Source organism: Miniopterus natalensis, chromosome 13 (genome assembly GCF_054644295.1).
Source record: "Miniopterus natalensis isolate mMinNat1 chromosome 13, mMinNat1.hap1, whole genome shotgun sequence".
Lineage (NCBI taxonomy): Eukaryota > Metazoa > Chordata > Mammalia > Chiroptera > Miniopteridae > Miniopterus > Miniopterus natalensis.
Genome location: NC_142093.1, coordinates 34,783,167 through 34,803,252, shown reverse-complemented (window position 1 = coordinate 34,803,252; position 20,086 = coordinate 34,783,167). Strand labels below are relative to the sequence as shown.

General features: G+C 35.3%; 1 protein-coding gene across 4 annotated transcripts in view; it reads right to left on the bottom strand.

Annotated features, from left to right (window-relative positions):
- The window catches only part of AFTPH (aftiphilin), a 61,913-nt gene that overhangs the window by 25,254 nt on the left and 16,573 nt on the right, over positions 1–20,086 (bottom strand). For all 4 annotated transcript variants that reach the window (XM_016224214.2, XM_016224215.2, XM_016224216.2 and 1 more), the window contains exon 2: positions 10,014–11,961. In XM_016224214.2, the coding sequence (XP_016079700.2) occupies positions 10,014–11,930 (1,917 nt within the window). In that variant the 5' untranslated portion in view covers positions 11,931–11,961. The remainder of the gene's footprint in view (positions 1–10,013; positions 11,962–20,086) is intronic.

Here is a 20,086-nt window from a genome sequence, read left to right as displayed (position 1 = left end):
ATCTACTTTTGAATGAAGCAGGCAATTTTTTCTATATAGGGTCAGATAGCAAATATTTTTGGCTTTTCAGGCCATCCATAAACAAATAAGTGTGGGTGTGTTCCAATGAAACTTTATGTACTAAAGCAGGTGGCAGGACACATTTGTCAAGTCTTAGGCCACAGTTTGCCCAAATGAGGTAGAGCAATAAACAAGTAACAAAGATTCAAGTAACTGGAGTCCACTAACTGAACAGCACTGCCCAACATAAAATGGAATTCCTCAACAACTCATCAAGAAAGTAGCAACCAGAATTAATGATTTTGATTAAAATTAAATTTCCTGCCTGGTGTGGCTCAGCGGTTTAGCGTTGGCCTCAGATTCAGGAGATTGCGGTTCGATTCCTGGTCAGAGCACATGCCTGGGTTGCGGGCTCGATTCCCAGTCGGGGGAGTGCAGGAGGCAGCTGATCAATGACTCTCTCATCATTGATGTTTCTATCTCTCTCTCCCTCTCCCTTCCTCTCTCTGAAATCAATAAAGATATATTTAAAAAAAAATTAAATTTCCTCTAATGTGTTACCTTAAAAAGTGTATTGATTTCCAACTATCCACAAGACCAGTTTGATGGTAAAAAGGCATCCTAAAAGGAGTTTTTTACTACTGTACTATCTTGCTCCTGGTAATAATCCCAAATTTCACTTACTACTAGTTAATTCCTGTTAGTAAATGGCTGATGTAATTATAATACTTTAATAGAGGACCGTGGACTCAAGGGGCCAAGACTCAGTTTCTGGATTTATAAACTTGGAGATATCAGGGCCTAGATGGACAAATGAGAGGATTAAATACTTGGCACCCAGTGTGTGCTCAAGTGGTAGCTTCTACCACTACTCTGTTATTATAGATCATACATACACACACAGTGGCCTGCCAGGGAATAAAAATGTCAAAACCAGGTTCAAATCTCATTAAGGATGTTTCTCTATCACTATTTAGCATTCTAAATCATTATGAAAAAACTTGTCTCAATCTATCAGTCTCTACCACATTATAACAGGAAATCAAATAATCCAAATATTTTGCATCCTCCCCAAGATCTTCCTATTTAGTTGGAAAGAAGTACCTAACTTAAAAAGATCTATCTTAAGAGCTGCTTATACAAATAGAAACTGTTAGTGCTACTCCCTGTAGATATTAAACTTTGGAAATTGGTGAACATTTTGGTTGACTTGTTGGCATTTATGACTTAAATCTCGATCACATAATGAAATACAGGTGTGTAATCCACACATTAGATGTGTTTAAGAGTGCTTTACTTCCCAAGAAGCACAATAAAGGTCAAAGTTCAAAAGTGTGATGGAACATAGTCCAAGTTACTTGGTAAGTACAAAAAGTACAAGAATATAACTAGCATAATGCTGAGAAGACGAGCTAAACAACCTACCACAAATACAGTTTCTCTTGTGACTGAGTGGACAGGTTTTAAGACACAGATTTTCCAAAATAAATTATGATCAGATCCAAAATTTAAAAAAAAATCATTGCTATTTTTAACATAAAATTTGAGCATGAGATAAAAGGGATCCAAAACTGTTATTTAGGGGTGGGCAAAAGTAGGAACCTGTTTACAGTTGGAATATAATAATTCCTAATTAACTGTTTTGCATACTCATAACTATGAACCTACTTTGCCCATCCCTGTATTGGTAAAGGTTTGGGATTCTTTTTTTTGTTTTAAAAATATTAAACAATTTTAAGTGTTTTAAGTTTTTCCTCAACACTATCATCCAGGGATAATTTAATATATGTAACAACCTTAAACCAAATCAGTAATGCAATTAATATTGCATCAAACTGAGTCAATAAAGTAAAATATTATTACAACTTGAACTTATTCTACTGTACATGAATAAAAATAAACCTTATTTATATTATCCTGATTATATGAAATCTTGTTTCTATATAGAGTATATCTTGCCATAACAGGAAGTCTACTCCTGGTTTTTATTAAATTAGGGTGCTGCTCAATTTTCAGACTCCTTGTAGCTGATTAACTCAGAAAAAGATGTGAAATGAACAGTTATGTTTATTAACGTGTTACAGTACATGTGGACTCCTATTAGATGTAAAATTCCAAAAGACTGTATTTTATTATTTGGAATTAGTGGTAGAGTCAAAACTGGTTTAGCTCTAGTTTCCCTAGGCAGATAAAGCAGCACAGGTAAAGCAGACAGTATCAGTATAACCCAGTCCAAAGACATTGTCTGGAACACAGCCGAAAACTGCAAAAGCCTGTTATGGTGCAGTATATCTTTTATTTAATGCTTACATAGTGCTTACCACATGCTAGGCACTATTCTAAATACTTTACAAATATTAGCTCATTTAAGTATCAAAAGAACTATATGAGGGAGGTAACAATTATACTATTACCCCCATTTTCTAGATGAGAAAAATGAAGCACTAAGAGGTTAACTTGCCTATGGACACATGACTTTACACAAGGAGGCTGAATTCTAACCTAGAAAGTACTTCAGAGGCTGTGCTCTGAGCCGTGCTCTGAGCCACTATACTACGTTGTCATCAAAGCAGTTCTAAATTCGATTTCTAAAAATTATAGGAGCTTTGAGGGCAAGGACTATGCCTTATCTTGAATCTCTAGTACTTAGGTTCCTACATATAGCTGGTACAGGAATATTAACTATATCAATGTACAATAGATTTTTTAAAAAAGCACTTCACTTTTATTTAAGACTGCAGGGGGCATATTTGTTCTACTTACAAAAGGATATGTTATTGTAAGCTATCTAAATCATTTCTGTACACGGATTGGATATATTTATATAATTATAATGTATAAATAATAATAGCTGAATGAAGCCTTTATGTAATGTACTATGCTTGATGCTCTACATATATTGCTTGATAAAGCCTTTACAACAGGGGTGGGAAACCTTTGTTCTGCCACGGGCCACTTGGGTACTTATAACATCATTTGGGGGCCATACAAAATTATCAACTTAAAAATTAGCTATGAAAAACGCTCCTAGATTTACTGAATTTCAAGTCCCACCTGCAGTTGCCCTGGCTGGGCTAGACCAAATGATTTTGGCCCGAGGGCTGGATGTTCCCCACCTCTGCTTTAAAGAAACCCTGAAAAATAAGTACTGTTTCCATGTTACAGCTGAAGAAAAGTTAAGGGAGCTTAAGACAGCTAACCAGTCTCATGCTGGTATGGTGCAAAAGCAAGGATTTGATCCAAAGCCAGACTCTAAAGCCTACTTTCTTTTCATTAAATCATGTTTTTACCCACTTTTTGTTGGTCTTTCAAACATTTCTAGCCAGGTGATTAATACACTTAAAAAATAAAATTATTTCATTTAACACAACAATTCACAGTTTTCAACAAAGCAAATTGAAAATATTTACTAGTCAGTGCTGTGCTCTACATTAATGTGAGGGTAACAAAAGTACACAAGCTTAGTAGCATAAATTTTAGCTGAGGTTATAATAGTAACTTAATAAAATAATATTCACATCAATTACTTAAATTTTAAATGCTTTTGACACCAAAGTCAAAGAGGAAAAAGAGTCATTAGTTTCTCCCTTAAATTTGGAACTAGGAAACTGGTTGGTTGAATACCAGTTTATATAACTCAGTCATGTCCTTCAATTCATATACGTCTCAAATTCTCAGCCTAGCAAACAGCAGCACGTCTAGCCATTAAACATTTTAAGAGCTGGGGGCCCAATAAATGTAGGGTTGAGAGTCAAATGCTCTTCAAGGCAGGCGCCAGATTCCCTTTTGATTTTCTCTATTCATATCCAGGGCTAGGAAGCCAAAGGAGGAGGTCTGCTACTCACACAGACGAGCACTTATGTTCGTAAGAGTTCCTACCTGTCAAACTATTCTCAGAATGGAAACTAGCCCAAAGCAGCAGCTTTGCTCTCAAAATAGTTTGATGGGCGAGTAAAATAGCCAGAAGTGGGGGTACTCCCACACAAATTCTCATTTGTCTCTCTATTACTTTCCACTATTTACCAAAAAATCCAGTTGAAAACACTATTTCTTGCACCTCTGAAAACCATTTTCCAAGTTCACTTCTGAGATTATTCAGTAGCACTTATTATGTCCAAGACACTGTGCTAAGAACCTTTAGATGCACAATTTTATTCCATCTTCATAATAAAGAGTTTTGAAGTAAGTACTTTTATTATTCTTTAAATCTGAGGGTTTCAGGGAAGTGGATAATGCAAGTTAGTGCTGAAACATGAATCTGAATCTAGCAGTGGGACTCCAGAGCCTTGCTTTCAGTATTATACTATGCCCAGGACCAACTTACGCAGTAGGCACAGAGCCTAGGGCCCACAATAATTTTAGGGGTTCATGAAACTGTTTTAATATCTAATATTAACATATTCATCTTTATGCTATTATAAAATAAAAATTTTAATATCTTTTATGGGGAAGGGGCTCACAAAAGTCCTATGTGGCCTTGGCTATACTACTTACTCTTCAACGGTACACTGGCTTTTATAGCACTTCTCATTTCAAACATATTTGTTTTCCCATCAGGGTCCTTTATTACCTTAAATGTTTTATATTTTTATTTTTTTCAAACCAGATAGGATTTCTGGGAAATCAAAAACGATTAATTACCCGATTGTTTAATTCATCAATGGGGGACAAAGGATCATGCATGAATTCATTTATACTCATTCCCAGTTCCATCATATCTTCTGTTTGAAGTTGGAGGAAGAAAGCCCTAGGGTATATAAGCAGCTATTTTCATTTTACCCACTTATGCAAATAAGTCATATTATCTAATGCAGAGCTTCCGAACTGGTATGCCTCAGTCATAAACAGGTTACAAGTTTTCTAAAAAGCTACATATAGACATGTAGGTGTCAACTTGACTGGGCCAAGAGATGCCCAGACAATCCATCAAATATTATTCTGGGTATATCTGTGAAAGTGTTTCTAGATGAGATTAACACTTGAATTGGTAGACTGAGTAAAGCAGATTGTCTTTCCTAATATGAGTGGGCCTCATCCAATCACTGAAGACAGCTTGAAGATTGTAGAGCTTGGGACTTCTCAGCCTTCAAAATAGCATGAGCCAATTCCCACCCCTCCTCTTCCTATCCATCCATCCTCCTGCTCTGTTTCTTTGGAGAATGCTACCTAACAGACCTCTATTTTATAAACAACTACACTGTAGTATGAGTAGATGAAGTGTACTGAAAGTCTCATTCAGTTTTTCAAAGTGGTGTGTAAGACCAACACACCTAGGTCCTAGACTCTGGTTCTTATGCCACTCGAATACATATCTCCATTAAAGTATCTCATATTTAAGGTAATTCCTAAAATCCCTTAAACATATTTCTAGTTGTTCTTTCTTCCTTAGGAACAAAAGTTGATTCTTGTTAATAGTTTTAATATTGATAGCATTAGGTCTTTCTCTTAAGTGGAAGTTTAGAAGAAACATAAAATCCACTGGGTAATGTAATCCTCCATTTAAAAAGATACCTTATGCCTCAACACCATTAAATATTAAGTAAGATATCAATTTCAGCCTACAATTGTATACTTGTCAATTCCCAATTTCAAACTATATAAGAGAGATTAGTTGTAATATTCACTATGCTCTAAAAAGATGCTTTGTAGCTTCTGCATAATTTCTGGATAAATATAATAAAGTATTTCTATCTATTTTGGAACCAAAGCCCAGAATTTCAAATTTTCTGAGGGGAAAAATAACAAAAGGAATTGCTATCCAAATACTTCATATAAGCAAAGAGTTGTAAGGCCAAAATCTTAATTTCTTGAGATATAATCAACATATAACATTATATTAGTTTCAAGTATACACATAATGATTTGATAAATGTGTATACTGCAAACTGGTCACCACAGTAAGTCTACTTAACATCCATCACCACATAGTTACAAATTTTTCTTGTTATGAGAATTTTTAAGATCTACTCTCTTAGCAACTTTCAAATATAAAATACAGTATTATTAACTATAATCACCATGCTGTACTTTACATCCCCGGGACTTATTTATTTTATAACTAAAAGTTTGTATCTTTTGACCATTTAAATTTTTTTAAGTTTTTTTTTTCCTGTTATCCTCATCTGAGGACATTTTTTCCACTGATTTTTAGAGAGTAGAAGGGAATGAAGAGAGAGAGAGGAATCGAACCTGCCACCTTTCGGTGAGTGGGCTGATGCTCTAGCCACTGAGCACACTGGCTAGGGTGAATATTTAATTTCTTTATTTTGTTGCTTACTTCTGATTTCAGTCATAAGTTCAAGTGTCCCCCCCCCACAAAAGGAAAACTTGCACAAATCTTAGGCAGATGAGTAAACAAACAAAGGTGAAAATATAGGATTAGTTATACTCAGTTTGAGAATGCTGACTTTCTGGTTAACAAACCAATAACTTAATCTCAAAATAACATAAGCCAAAGTACTAGTGATTCTCTTCTTTTTCCTTTTCGTGATACTCTTAATATTTAAAGCTCTCAAAACAAATCTTCATCTACAATATTTTCCCAGCAGCATTAGCAATTAGTTGGCTAGTAAGGAAGAATGACTCATAGCTGCCTTTTCTAGAGCCAATTAATATTTTTAAAAAATTACTCACTAATTACCTAAATTCTAAAATAACATCAGGGTAATACTTTTCAAATTTTACAAAAGCTCAAAGTTAAATGCGGTGCTTATGACATTATCTCCTTTACTATACATCTAAGAAAAAAGCATCCTGGCTATCAATCAAGGTTGCTTTCGGGAACATTAACAGGTAAACAAACAAACAAAAATGTTAAAACAATATACATAATGGTCTTTTGGGAAAAAGGACTGCTTTGAAAATAAGGAGGATTTTGTTGTTGTTGTTATTTTGTTTTAAGACTTAGCCCCAAAAGTGAAGAACAGTTTTGACCTCTTTCCAATTTATACAATCAAGATACCATTACTTGCTTTTCTTTAAAATTTATAAGAATGTTAACAAGAGAATGAAATATACTGAACTCTGCATTCTCAAAAAAAAAAAAAAAATTTCACTGTAGAGGAAGAGTATCTCTCAATACATGGTCATGTATGGCTTTTATATCAAGGCTTAACCCCACTTTGAGCCTCGCTGGACCCACATCTGAGAAATAGTTTGTTTTAAAACGTTTTATAAATTTGAAAGATTTCTTCTTGGTTGATTTTTCCCTAAGTAACAAATTACTGAAATAAAGCTGCAATAACTGATTGTCTCTTGACCCAAGGAAGATATATTTTATTAACATGTTAAGATATCCTTTCAGTGGGCTGAAAAAAGGAAAGTACTACAAAATAGGGACTGGAACAATGTCACATACCAAATATGGTGAAAAGTAGAAGAAATCTGAAATGACAACTACACTATTTGATTTCACAAAACAAAGAATCATTCCCCATGTTTATTTAACTGAATTAACTGAGGTCTGATTCTAAGACTCACAACATTCTGTTAAAGCAGAATTTGCACAAAACCACTTGATAGCACTGTGTTCAGAACAGAGTTATTGCATCCAGGTAAGACTGAACAGGAATGAATCACTTAAAATTACAAAACCTAATGTTGCGCTGGCTGGTGTGGCCCAATGGTTAGAGCGTCGGCCCTCACACCAAAGGGCCTCAGCTTTGATTCCCAGTCAAGGGCACGTACCTGGTTGCAGATTTGATTCCTGGCCCTGGAGGCAACCAATTAATGTGTCTCTTTCACATTGATGTTTCTCTCTTTCCCTTTCTCTCTCTCCCTTTTATTTTCTAAAAGCAATGGAAAAAATATCCTTGGGTGAGGATTATTAATAACAACAACGATGACGACAACAAAACACACACAAACAAAAAAACCTGCCTGCTGTCCCCAACACTGGAGCAACTACGAGCAACATTTTAAGAAAAATATTAATAAATCTAACCCTCCCCTAGAGGAATAATGGACTTTTCCAGCAGATCCTAGGAAAGAAAGAAACTGCAGGCCACAAGCCTCCTTCACAACATCAGGATAAGAAAGGAAGTCACTTGCAACTACTCACTCACTCAGGAGGGCTTATCCATTCCCTATCTCAACTTTCTTCCAAAGTTCAAGCAGTTTCTCTGTTTCAACACTCACCTCCAAGTCCTGTTCATTTTGCGTAACCCTTTCAGCAAAAATAAAAACCTAAGGATTGAGCCAAATGAATCTCAGAAAGTCTTAATGCATCTTGCCACATTTATAAAGTTTGTGTTATTATTAAAAAATAGAATCATATTAAAAATTTGGGATTTTTCAGATTTTTTCACTCATTTAAAATTTATTGTCATTTTATCTTCACAAAAGTCGTTTGAAATAGATATTACAGATAACCGAGTTCAGAGGTAACTTGTCCTAAATCATAAAGCTTGTAAGAGGCTGAGTCAAGATTCAAACTCAGATCTATAAGATTCCATAAGGACCATATACTTTATTACCTCCTATACTCAGTTATCAAATTGTACATAAATAACTTCTATCAACTTGTATGATGCAAAAAAATTCCTTTTTAAAGTGGTCTTACTTTTAAAAATTCATTATGTGATGATGCTAAAAGTTCTAAGGCTATAAATTAAAGATCACCCAATACCAGTGTCACCCTACACTCCAGTAAGATGAAACTAACTAGGAAAAGGGTTAGGTCAAAACCAATAGTCTCTGCTTTGCATTGTATAAGTAATTCACTCCTTGTTTTCACTGTAAGCTTCTGCCTCAATAACAAATTCCTCATCAGAAATAATACATATTAGCCAAACCATATAATAACTGAATTAGCAAATCAAGCTTTTAAGACACTCAATGTCAAATGAAAAGTGATTAACTGTGTACACCAACTGGTAATACTGTAATTTCAACAACACCTTAAAGTATTAAAGGTGTTAAAGCAATGATGTATAACCATTTCAATTACCATTCAGACTTGGGAAGTACTTCCAATTAAAAATGGTTTGCTTAGCAAAAGATAACTGGAGTAGAGTTTACAGATTCTGATTTTATTCTCAGTGTCTTTAAAATAAGCCCGAGGGCCAAGTGTTACATATATCAATTATCAGTATAAAGCAGGTATTTTCAAGAGTTCTCTTCCACACCCCTGGGATTGAAGAAAGGTAAAATTTAGCACATGGTTCCACCTCAGCCTGGGGAACAACGTGCGTATCAAGCTGCCCCTCTAGGGGCTGCTCCAGGTCACAACCAATCTTAATGACTCTTCTCTGAGAGAGGCTAGGCCAGAAGAGGGTAAAGGCCGGGGGAGAAGCTCCCCGCGACGGACCCATTCAACAAGAGTAACCGTGAGTACACATGTGCAAGGAAGCGTAAGCAAATAAATACAGTCCCAGTAAGTCAATCATGGCTATCTTTTACTAGGTCTAAACCCTACTCTCTCTCACACCCTTACCCCAGGTCTTTTGGTAGCTGGTAAGTTATGAGGTCCAAACCTGCTTTATTTCACATTCTTTTTCCATCCTTCACGTCCCTACCGCCTTCGGCACAGGTTGAGATTTCCAATTCTGCTTGTTCTCTCCTGCTATCAAAATTGTATTTCCATTTCCTAGGTCTTTGATAGACGCAATGAAAAGACATTGTTTTCTGAACCTTAAAAAAAGTCTTCTAAATCTCAGTTTAACCTTCTTTTAAAATCACTGTAAAAGTAAAAACTGAAGGATTCACTGGAATAATTAGCTAATTAATGAATTACATAAGTGATATTTACATTCATTAAAAAAACCAAGTTGATGAGTTTCTTTAAATATTAAAAACTCATTGAGATAAAAATTTTACCAAGCATTATTGTAGGATGACTGTCTATTTCAAGTTTACAAAGGCTTGTGAAAAATGTAACTGATCTAAAAATCAGGCAAGCAGTATGTATCAGAGATACTCCTTAACAGGTACCCAATTTTAAAATATTTTTTGAAAAGTTAAACTAGAAGCCTCCACACCCTATGTCATATAAAATAGAGAAATTTAGTAAATACCTGAACGGAAGTGGCTGTTTCCTGTAAATGGCCACCAGCAACTGCTCCTTTGGAAGTTGCTAAAGGGACACTGTGTGTTTTGAGGGCTTCTGGGGTATCAGTCTTTTCATCTGTCCTATGTGACTGCCAGGCTTCCTTTCGATGATGAGACTCAGCAGCCTGCTGGTCTCCAAAAGCAGCCCAAGAGCAACTATCTTTTGGTTCATCCTCAAAAGCATTCCAATCAACAACCTGGCTAGGACCAGCTGAACTGAAGTCCGCAAAATCATCAGAGTCCTGAAAAGCACTGCAGTCATCTTGAATATTTGGCACAGAATCAAAATCTCCAAACTCTCCTTCTTGCCCAATTTTTAGTTTTGAAGGAGGTTCAGTTCCTGTGGATTTTCTTTCCAACTTACATTCCTCTGAAAAACTGTCAGAATTCTGTTTTTGGTCTGACTTGGTAAATATAATTTCCTCTTGGCAAGAAACAGCATTCGTATCCCCAAATTCTCCAAACTCATCACCTGGTTGACTAACATGTGGAAAGTGCTCTGAGGACTCTTCAAAAGTGACATCACTCATTGAATCTTGAGTACTAGTAACAATAGGTGGAGTTGTGCCACTGGCTGTGCCAAAGTCACCAAAATCATCCTCACTGGTATCGTTGTAAGTCACAAAGTCGTTACTCCTATCACCATTTTTTACACTTACAGAATCACCCAAAACATTTTCTTCTGTAGGATCAATGCTGGGGCTTTGGGAATCAGTAAACTTTCTACTTTCTTCTTTGGAAGAACTAACTTCATCATCAGCATCAAAACTTTTCACAGAATCCATGCATAGGTCAGTCCATTTGGAAGTAAATAAATCAAGCTTTTCCTCAGTGTTACACTGTTCTCTCCTACTGGCTTCTGAGTTATCAGCTGAGTCTTCCAAACTCCAAGCCTTTGATTGCATACTTGAATTTAAAAATTCATCCTGTTGCAATGTTGGAAGGCCTTGTTTTTTAGTACTGAGACTCTTCATGCTTGTTTCTGAAAGGTAAACCTGATCTTCTCCTTTAATGTGTCCTTTATCATCAAAGCTTCTACCCAAAGACACTTCTTTTATAGAATTCAGTTCATTAACTCTATTAATTTTATTGTTTTCTTGAATGGTTAGTGCTTCTCTGTCACTTAAAACTCCACATCCTATTTCTTCTAGTTGTATCCTTTCCTTTTCGGGAAATGTGGCAAAATCTGCAAATTCCTCAGCAGGACTATGTGCACAGTCTAAATTACACTCAGTAGCATGAGTGCCAAGAGGCTTTCTTCCTTTTGAATCTGCTACAGTGTCCAGATCATCTGTTCCCTGAGGATTTACAGTTTCCAATACTGCAAACCCATTTGTCAGAATCTCCAGACAAGGAGGCTTTTCACCATTGCAGCTTTCTAAATGCTTGTTCTGGTGAACAACATTTGTATCAGTTCTAAAGTCTCCTGGAGAAAAACTTTCAGGTGTCCCAACATTCTGTCTCTGCTCCATTATTTTATTTAAATCTGCTGGACTTTCTATGCCATCGATGGAAGTATCTAACGTTTCAGATGGAATTACTTCTTTGCTGGTGGTGGAGAGCAAAACATTAGACTGTCCTTTCACAGGAGAAGGAAGTTCAGCAGTGATGTCCTTATCGTTACCATTTTTAATGGGCTGAAAGCTTGTAAGGCTATCTACATTTTCTGAGAACTCATGAATTGGCATAAAATGGTTTGATGGTACAAACTCTTCCTTGGGACGAGTACAGTCCGGTGTTTCAAAATCAACAAACCCTACACTAGATGGGCTGACTTCGGAAAACCCACCGAACTCCCCAAATTCCTCGTCGTCCTCCTCCTCGGCGCCTGTGTCCAGGGGTGGCGGGGATGAGGAGTACATTCGGATAACGTCTGGCTCCATTGCTCACTGCTTTCAGATAATTAATTTATACCTGCAAAAAAGGGACATTTTTTGAGGATAGATTGCACATAACAAGATCTTTCAAAATTCTCTAAGCTACTTCAAAACAATGCAAATTTACAGTGCGAAATGTATCTTTTAAACTATTTTCCTCTTAGGTGAGGTTACTTTTCACAGCTATAATAATATGCCAAAAAAATTTCTCTCTTCTAGTGTGTTTCCAAAGGCACTGGTAGCACATTACTAAATTTGGAGACTCCAACAAACTTCAAATAAACACAAAAGTATATCTACAAACCTCTCTTTTGGGGCGCTTGCTTGTTCTAAGCCCTCTTTCCAGTCTACTCAGGGCTTGCCTTATGAATTTGTATGATTTCTTCATAAATAAACCACATGAAAATTTTATCTCTAATAATTGCTATAAGTATTTTCCTCACTTTGCTTTTCAATGTTTATTTCTGACCCAAGCTGATTCTGGTTTTTTGTTTTTGTTTTGTTTTAATAGACTTTCTTTTAGAGAAGTTTTAGGTTCATAGCAAGAGAGCAGAAGGTACAGGTTTCCCAATACTCCCCGCCCCCTCATGCACAGCCTCCTCCATTACGCACATCTTCCACCAGAGTGGTATATTTGTTACAACTGATGAACCTACATCAACACGTGATTATTACCCAAAGTCCAGAGTTTATATTAGGGTTCACTCTTGGTGTTGTGCCTTCCTTGGGTTTGGACAAATGTAATTTCACTGTCCTAAAAGTCCTCTGCGTTCTACGTATCCCTCCCTTCCTCTCCCCTGTCTCTGGAAACACTGATCTTTTCACTGTCTCTAGAGTTTTGCCTTTTCTAGAATGTCATGTAGTTGAAATTATACAGGGGGTCCCCCAAAAATGTATACACATTTTAACAGCTGATAGCTCAATTTTGAAAATGAAATGCCTTTTAATAAACATTGCCTTCATAATTATTCAAAGTGTGTGTGTATATTTTTTGGGAAACCCAGTATGTAGCGTGTACATACTGTATGGTTGGCTTCTTTCACTTAGTAGTACGCATCTAAGGTCCCTCCATGTTTTTTCATGGCTTGATAGACCATTCCTTTTTAGCAGTGAATAATATTCCATTGTCTGCATGTACCAGTTTAATTTTTTATAACTTTCAATTGTGAAATCATCTAGCACGCACAAGAAGTTGAAAAATATATAGTATATATTCCACTCAGTTTCCCCTCCAACAATAGTACATGATTAAACCAGGAAACTGACATCAGTACAACACTATTAACTGCTCTGGACATTGTTTAGAGTTCACATTTTTTTCTTTGTAGGGTGTGTGTGGTGTGTGCATTGTGTGTGTGTGTGTGTGTAGTTCTAGGATACTTATCACACGTATAGATTAGACTGGAATAACCATCACTACAACTGGGATAAGAACTGATGCAAAAAGTTTCACAATATTCATCAATATAAAGAAACTCCCTCGTGCTTACCCTTAATAGTCACATCCTTCCCTAAGCCCTAACTCTTGGCAACCATTGAGCCATTCCCCATCATTATAATTTTTCTACTTCAAGAGTATTATATAAATGGAATCATATAACATGTAACCCTTTGAAGTTGGCTTTTTCCACTCAGCTTAATGCCCTGGAGATCCATCCATGTTGTTGCATGTATCAATAGTTTCTTTTTATTGCTAAGTAGTATTCTATTATATAGATATACCCCAATTTTGTTTTTCCATTCACTCCATGTAGGGCATTTTGGTTGTTTCCTGTATTTTACAATTATAAAGCTGCTATGAACATTTATGTACAGATTGTTATGACAATATTAGTTTTCATTTCTCTAACTTAAGTACCCAGGAATATGAATGCTGGGATACAGTGTATATGTTTAACTTTATAAGAAAACCACCAAACTGTTTTCCCAAATTAATTTTTAAGGAGTCAAACCAATTGATTTTCTTGTTAGGAATTTTCTTCATTATTTTGCTATATTGAGGCTTAAGAGTTAATAAATAGTATTTTTATTTTCTTCTACTTTTGGAGTGTATTTTTAGCATTTAATTTTTAATCTGTCTAGAACTTATTTTAGTGTATGACCTAAAGCAAAGGTTTAAGTAAACTTTTTTTCTACATAGCAAAGCAATTATCATAATCCCATTTACTGAATAATCCTTCCCATATCCTTTAGTTTATCATGTGTTCTTTTTTAATACATTTAATTCTTAAATGGAATCTATGTCTAGGCTATTCTGTTGCCCTGTACTAAACAGTCAAAAGTGCCACAAAGACAGACTAACATTAGAAGCAATGGGAGGATTAATAATGAAAGTTCTAGAAAAAAATTAGCCCATAAACAATTAACCTATGAATTGATACTTCCTGCAATTCAGTTGCTAGTTAGGTACATGAGGAAAACGGTACTACAAAATTCAACCAGTTTTGCAGCTAAAAAAAAAAAAAATCAAAAAAAAAAATCACTTTCTTCCAACTCTCAGAATAAAATTTCATGTGATTTTCCAGTTTTAGGGAGAAGGTACCTTAGAAACCATTTTAGAGATGAGGAAAATGGGGCCAACTGATGATCAACTGTCCCAAAGGCCATACAGCTGGTTAATAGAGAATAACTTCAGAATTTTGAAAAGGATCTTTGAGATCAATGACTGGTCAGTCACTGAGAGTTACTTGAAAAAAATAAGCAAGTCATAAGAAAAGTAAAAGGCCCCATTGTAATATATCTACTTTAAATTGCCTTCCTTATAAAATTAGCATCATAAAAAAGAATATAACCTTTTAGTTATTTTAGCTTTAGTTCTGAGATACCTTCTTTTGTGCTGCTGATTTAAAGAGAAAAGGGAAAAAACAGTAAAACACACATATATAAACCCTATTTTCTTCCCTTGTTTAGAGTCCTGAAAACTCCTTCCAATGTTTAGTGTATGGTGTAATTTGACCTCTAAAAGTTTCCCTGTAATTATTAAGTTCCTATTATTTAAAAACACTGTCTGGTTGTTAATGAGAGTGTAGAGAAATGGACACTTGCACGCACACACTGCTGGCAGGTTTGCAAACTGTTACAAAGCTTCCAGAAGGCTGCCTATGCTATATAAACCCATTAAAAAAAAAGGTAACACAAAATGCTCCAAAGAAATTATTTAAACAAATTATGTATATTCTTACAGTAGCATACTATGTAGTCATTAATATCATGATTTTTTTTTTTAAATTTAAAACATTCATAATGATGGGAACATGTCAAAAGGACACAAAAGCCAGCTTGAAGGGGCTCCAACTGGTTAAATCGGATAACTTGAGCATCAAAATAAAAATAATTAAAAAAAATTGATTATAATCCACTGAATAAAACAATAAACTATCAATTCTCACAGATATAAACATGTAAGTGAATAAATTGAAAGTCAGATGAGGAACAGGATATGCATAGCTTCAAAATACCTCCCTACAACATACTTAATGACAAAGGGAAAAAGTGTAACTTTATAGTGGTGAAGCTTGACACTTAATCAAGTAATCAAAGTGACCATCATTAGTAATGGGAATATTGAAACCATGCATCACCTGACAAATGCAACAATATGAACAGAGGATCACTTTTGGAATATTCCTGCCACAAACATATAACCTAAATTGAGTTATGAGGAAACTTCAAACTCAAATTGAGAGACAGTCTATAAAACAATCTTCAAAAGCATCAATGTCATGAAAGTTAAAGAAAAATTGAAGAACGGTTCCAGACTGAAGACGACTAAAGAGACATAACAAGTAAATGCAGCATTTCACTCTCAACTAACTCCCTTTTTATAAAGGTCATTATTGGGATGATTATGAAACTTGAAAAGAGTCCAAGGATTAGACAGCAGCAATGTATTGATGCTAATTTCTTGATTTTGATGGTAGTATTGTGGTTATTTAATGATTAAATTTAATGTGGTTAAGATAATGTCCTTGGTGGTAGGAAATATACATTAGAATATTTGGGGAAGAAAGGGCATTGGGTTGGGAAGTCTCAAAGTGGTTCGGAAAAAAAAACTTATTTGTACTAACTTGCAACTTTTTATACACTTGTGATCATTTCAAAATGAAAAAAATGAAAAATATTCAAGGAGATTTATGTTTGTATTTAAATATGCACATTTTACAATAAACATGTGTTAGCTTAACAGTATCTTATTTTTTAAAAATTGTGGCAAAATATACTTAACACAAAATTTACCATATTAACCATTTTTAAGTGTACAGTTTAATGGCATTACTTATACTTACACTGTTGTGCATTCTTTATCATCATCCATCTCTAGAACTTTAATCTTTCAAAATATCAAAGTATCTTCTGTACCCTGAAACAGTAACTCCTCATGACCCTTCTCCACTCCACCCCCACCCCCAGCTCCTGCAACTGCCATTCTACTTTGTCTCTAGGAATCTGACTACCCTAGGTACTTCATAAAAGTGGAATCATATAGTATCTGTCCTTTTGTGATGGGCTTTATTTATTTAATATTTTTATGATTTTTTTAGTGAGAAAGGGAGAAGGAGAGAAAGAGAGAAAGACTGATGTGAGAGAGAAACATCGATTCTCCCGCAACCCAGGCATGTGCTCTGACCAGGAATCGAACCGGAGACCTTTTGGTGCATGGGATGACACTCTACCAACTAAACCACACCAGCCAGGGTTATCATTTTTTGATGGATAGTTGCGTTGCTTCCACCTTTGGCTATTGTGAATAATGCTGCTATGAACACAGGTGTACAATATATTTTTTTAACTTATTTTGAAATAATAATAGATTAACAGAAAGTTGCAAAAACAATAGTCTTGTGCACCCTTCACCCAGCTCCCCCTAATGGTGATATCTTAGATAGCTCTAGTAAGATAGCAAAACTGGAAATTGACCTTGTTGATACATTACTATTAACTAGACTACAGACCTTACTCAGTTTTATCATTTAAAACAAAACAAAATCTTGTAATCCTGTGTGTTTGTGTGTAGTTCTGGTCAATTTGTCCCATATACAGATGTGTTAAACTACCACCATTATCAGGATACAGAACTATCCCTGCCCCCCACCCCATCCCCTGTCCCAGGGCAACCACTAATTTGTTCTCCATCTCCACAGTTTTATCATTTCAGGAGTGTTATGTAAACAGAATCACACAGCATGTAACCTTTTGAAGTTAACTTTGTTCACTCAGTATAATTAATGCCCTTAAAGTCCATCCTGGTTGTTGCATGCATCAATAGGTCAATCATTTTTATTGTTGAACAGTATTCCATGGTACAGATATACCAATTTGTTCAACCATTCACCAACTGAAAGACATATGGGTTATTTCCAGTATTTTATTATTATAAATAGTATGTATGCTACATTAATAATATATATACTAATAGTATGTTTAACTAGTATATATGATAAAGATGCTAAAAGCATTTATGTAAGGTTTTTGTGTGAATATAAGTTCTCATTTTTCTGGGACAAATGCCCAAGAGTGTGATTACTGGGTCCTATGGTAGGTACTACATGTTTAGTTTTGTAAAAAAACCAAAAAAACTGCCAAAGTATTTTCCAGAGTCCTGTACCATTTTACATTCCCATACTACTTTATTTTTTAAGAAACATCTGTGATATTTGTTTTTAGTAAAACCTGCTCGTGGTTAACCTATTGCTTTTTCTAAAATGTTTTGTTGTTTGTAAAATGAAATATTTTATTGGTTTAAGGCCTATTTCAAACTCAGATATCAAGGTAAATACACAGATCTGTATCAGGGACTTTGTAACCAAACCAACAACATAGAGAGTAGTTTTTATTCCCATCACACCTTGGCAAAGTATGCTCTCTTCTCCTTCTAGGTGTAACAGGCTCTATCGGCCTCTGAGACTATAATCATTTCCGTATTTCTCAAATCTGTCTCACCTATTGATGGAAGAACTTGGGTGTACATTTCCCTTCAGCAGGTCTTGGCTCTGGCCCAACTCACCCTTCAGAAACCTATGAGAGTGCCGCTCCCAAGTTTCAGTCAAGAATGCCAACCAGCCAGAGTGGAGGAGGCCTGAAACTTTCCAGAAAATTCTTCTGTGTCCAAGCCAATTCACTAATATTTGTTAATTGAAGTATTATTTATTCATTGTTAACTGAAGTATTATTTGTATAATGAATTTACCTATCAAGCCTGACTTAGGCAAATCCACATTTTTTACATAGAAAATATGGACTTTAGTTATTTCGACCTAACAGGAAAAAGGAAAAGGGAGAGATGGGCTACTTACTGTACCTAGCACACAGCAACCTCAATAAATGTTTCTTCATCCTTCTTAATGGCCTACTTACTCCACATCACAAGGAGTCCTAATCAGTCATCCAGTTTCTTTATAACCCGAACAAGCACGTGTGTGTGCCTGCAAAGGGAAGGATGTGCGTTTAACTTGCTATTTTTATATTCCGAGACCTATTACAGGGGAGTAAACAAGTAATGGGGGTATCCAGAAAAGATTCAAGTCATAGTATATACAAATAGTAGATGTGAGGCTCTCATGATTGAGTAGTAAATGGGTTATCTTAAAGGTAGTTAGACCATGAAGATAGAGAATTTGGGCAGATCTACATCCTGTACTCTGGAGATTTGTTCATGGGAAATCACATCTTCAGAAAGAGACTAGGGAACAATATATAGCCTTTTCAACAAATGGTGCTAGATCAACTGGGTATCTACACAGGTGGAAAAACAAATATTTGATTCTACCTAACATCTTAAACAAAAATCAGCTCTGGGTAGATTGTAGGCCTAAATGTGAAAGGTAAAACAATCAATCTTCTAGAAGACAATTTCAGAGATTATTTTCATGACCTTAGGGAAGGCAAGATGCTTCAAACAAGATCCAGGAAGCAGTAATCATAAAAGAAATAATTGATAAATGGGACTTCGTTAAGATTGAAGACCTATGTTCATCAAAAGAACAACATTAAGAGAGTGAAAAGGCAAGCACTGCCTAGGAGAAGAGATTTGTAATAAATGTAACTACTAAAGAACTCATATCCAGAATATGTAAAGAATTCCTACAAATCAACTGAGAAAACCCATTAAAAAATGGCCAAAATATTTTGTGAACAGAAATTTCACAAAAGAGGATATCCAAAGGCCAATAAGCACATGAAAAGTTATCACGGAAATGTACATTAAAACCACAATAGGACACCACTACACGCCTAACCAAAATGGCTAAAATTAAAACAAAACAAAACTATATCTCTGATGGCAAAGAGCAACCGGAATTCTCATACTGTAATGGTGGGAGTATAAACTGGTATACTCATTTGGAGAACTGTTTGGCAGTATCTACTAAAACTGTACCAGGTATATACACAACAAAAGTGAGGACATATATGCACTGAGAGACATGTACAAAACATTCATGGCAACTTTATTATTAACTGAAAATAACCCAAATATCCATCAACAGGAGAGTGGTTAAATAAACCATGGAATATACATGCAGTGAGATACATAGCAATGAAATAAATTATTACTACAGGCAACAACATGGATGACTATCAGAAACATAATGTGTGAAAAAAGCCAGATAAACACACAAAAAATACATACTATATGATTCAATTTCTATGAGGTTCAAAACAGGAAAACTAATCTACAGTGGTAATTCAGAATAGTCGTTACCTATAGGGGGGTCAAATACTGACTGGAAAGGCACAAAAATGAGCCTGCTGGATATTAATATTATTTCTTGAACTAGGAAGTAGTTACACAGGCACAAACACTTATAAAAATTCACCCACTGAACACTTAAAAGATTTGTGCATTTTGCTATATGTATGTTAGACATCAACGAAAACCAAAAACTGTTTCTCAGAAAATCAACATACATAGATTAACAGCAACTACATTACAAGTGAATGAATGTATGACCATAGTTATAAATATACCATTCTAGTTTTTAAAAAGTTTACTTATTTATGCCTTGCCTTATTCTGAGATTTAAGGCAATATATGTATGTCTCAAGTGGTAGGTGGTATGGTATGGGAGAAAGATCTTGGACTTGGAATAAAATGGATCCTAGGTTCAGATTCCAGTTTCCTCATTTACTAACTATGAGTTTGTCTTCTCTGAGCTTAAATTTCC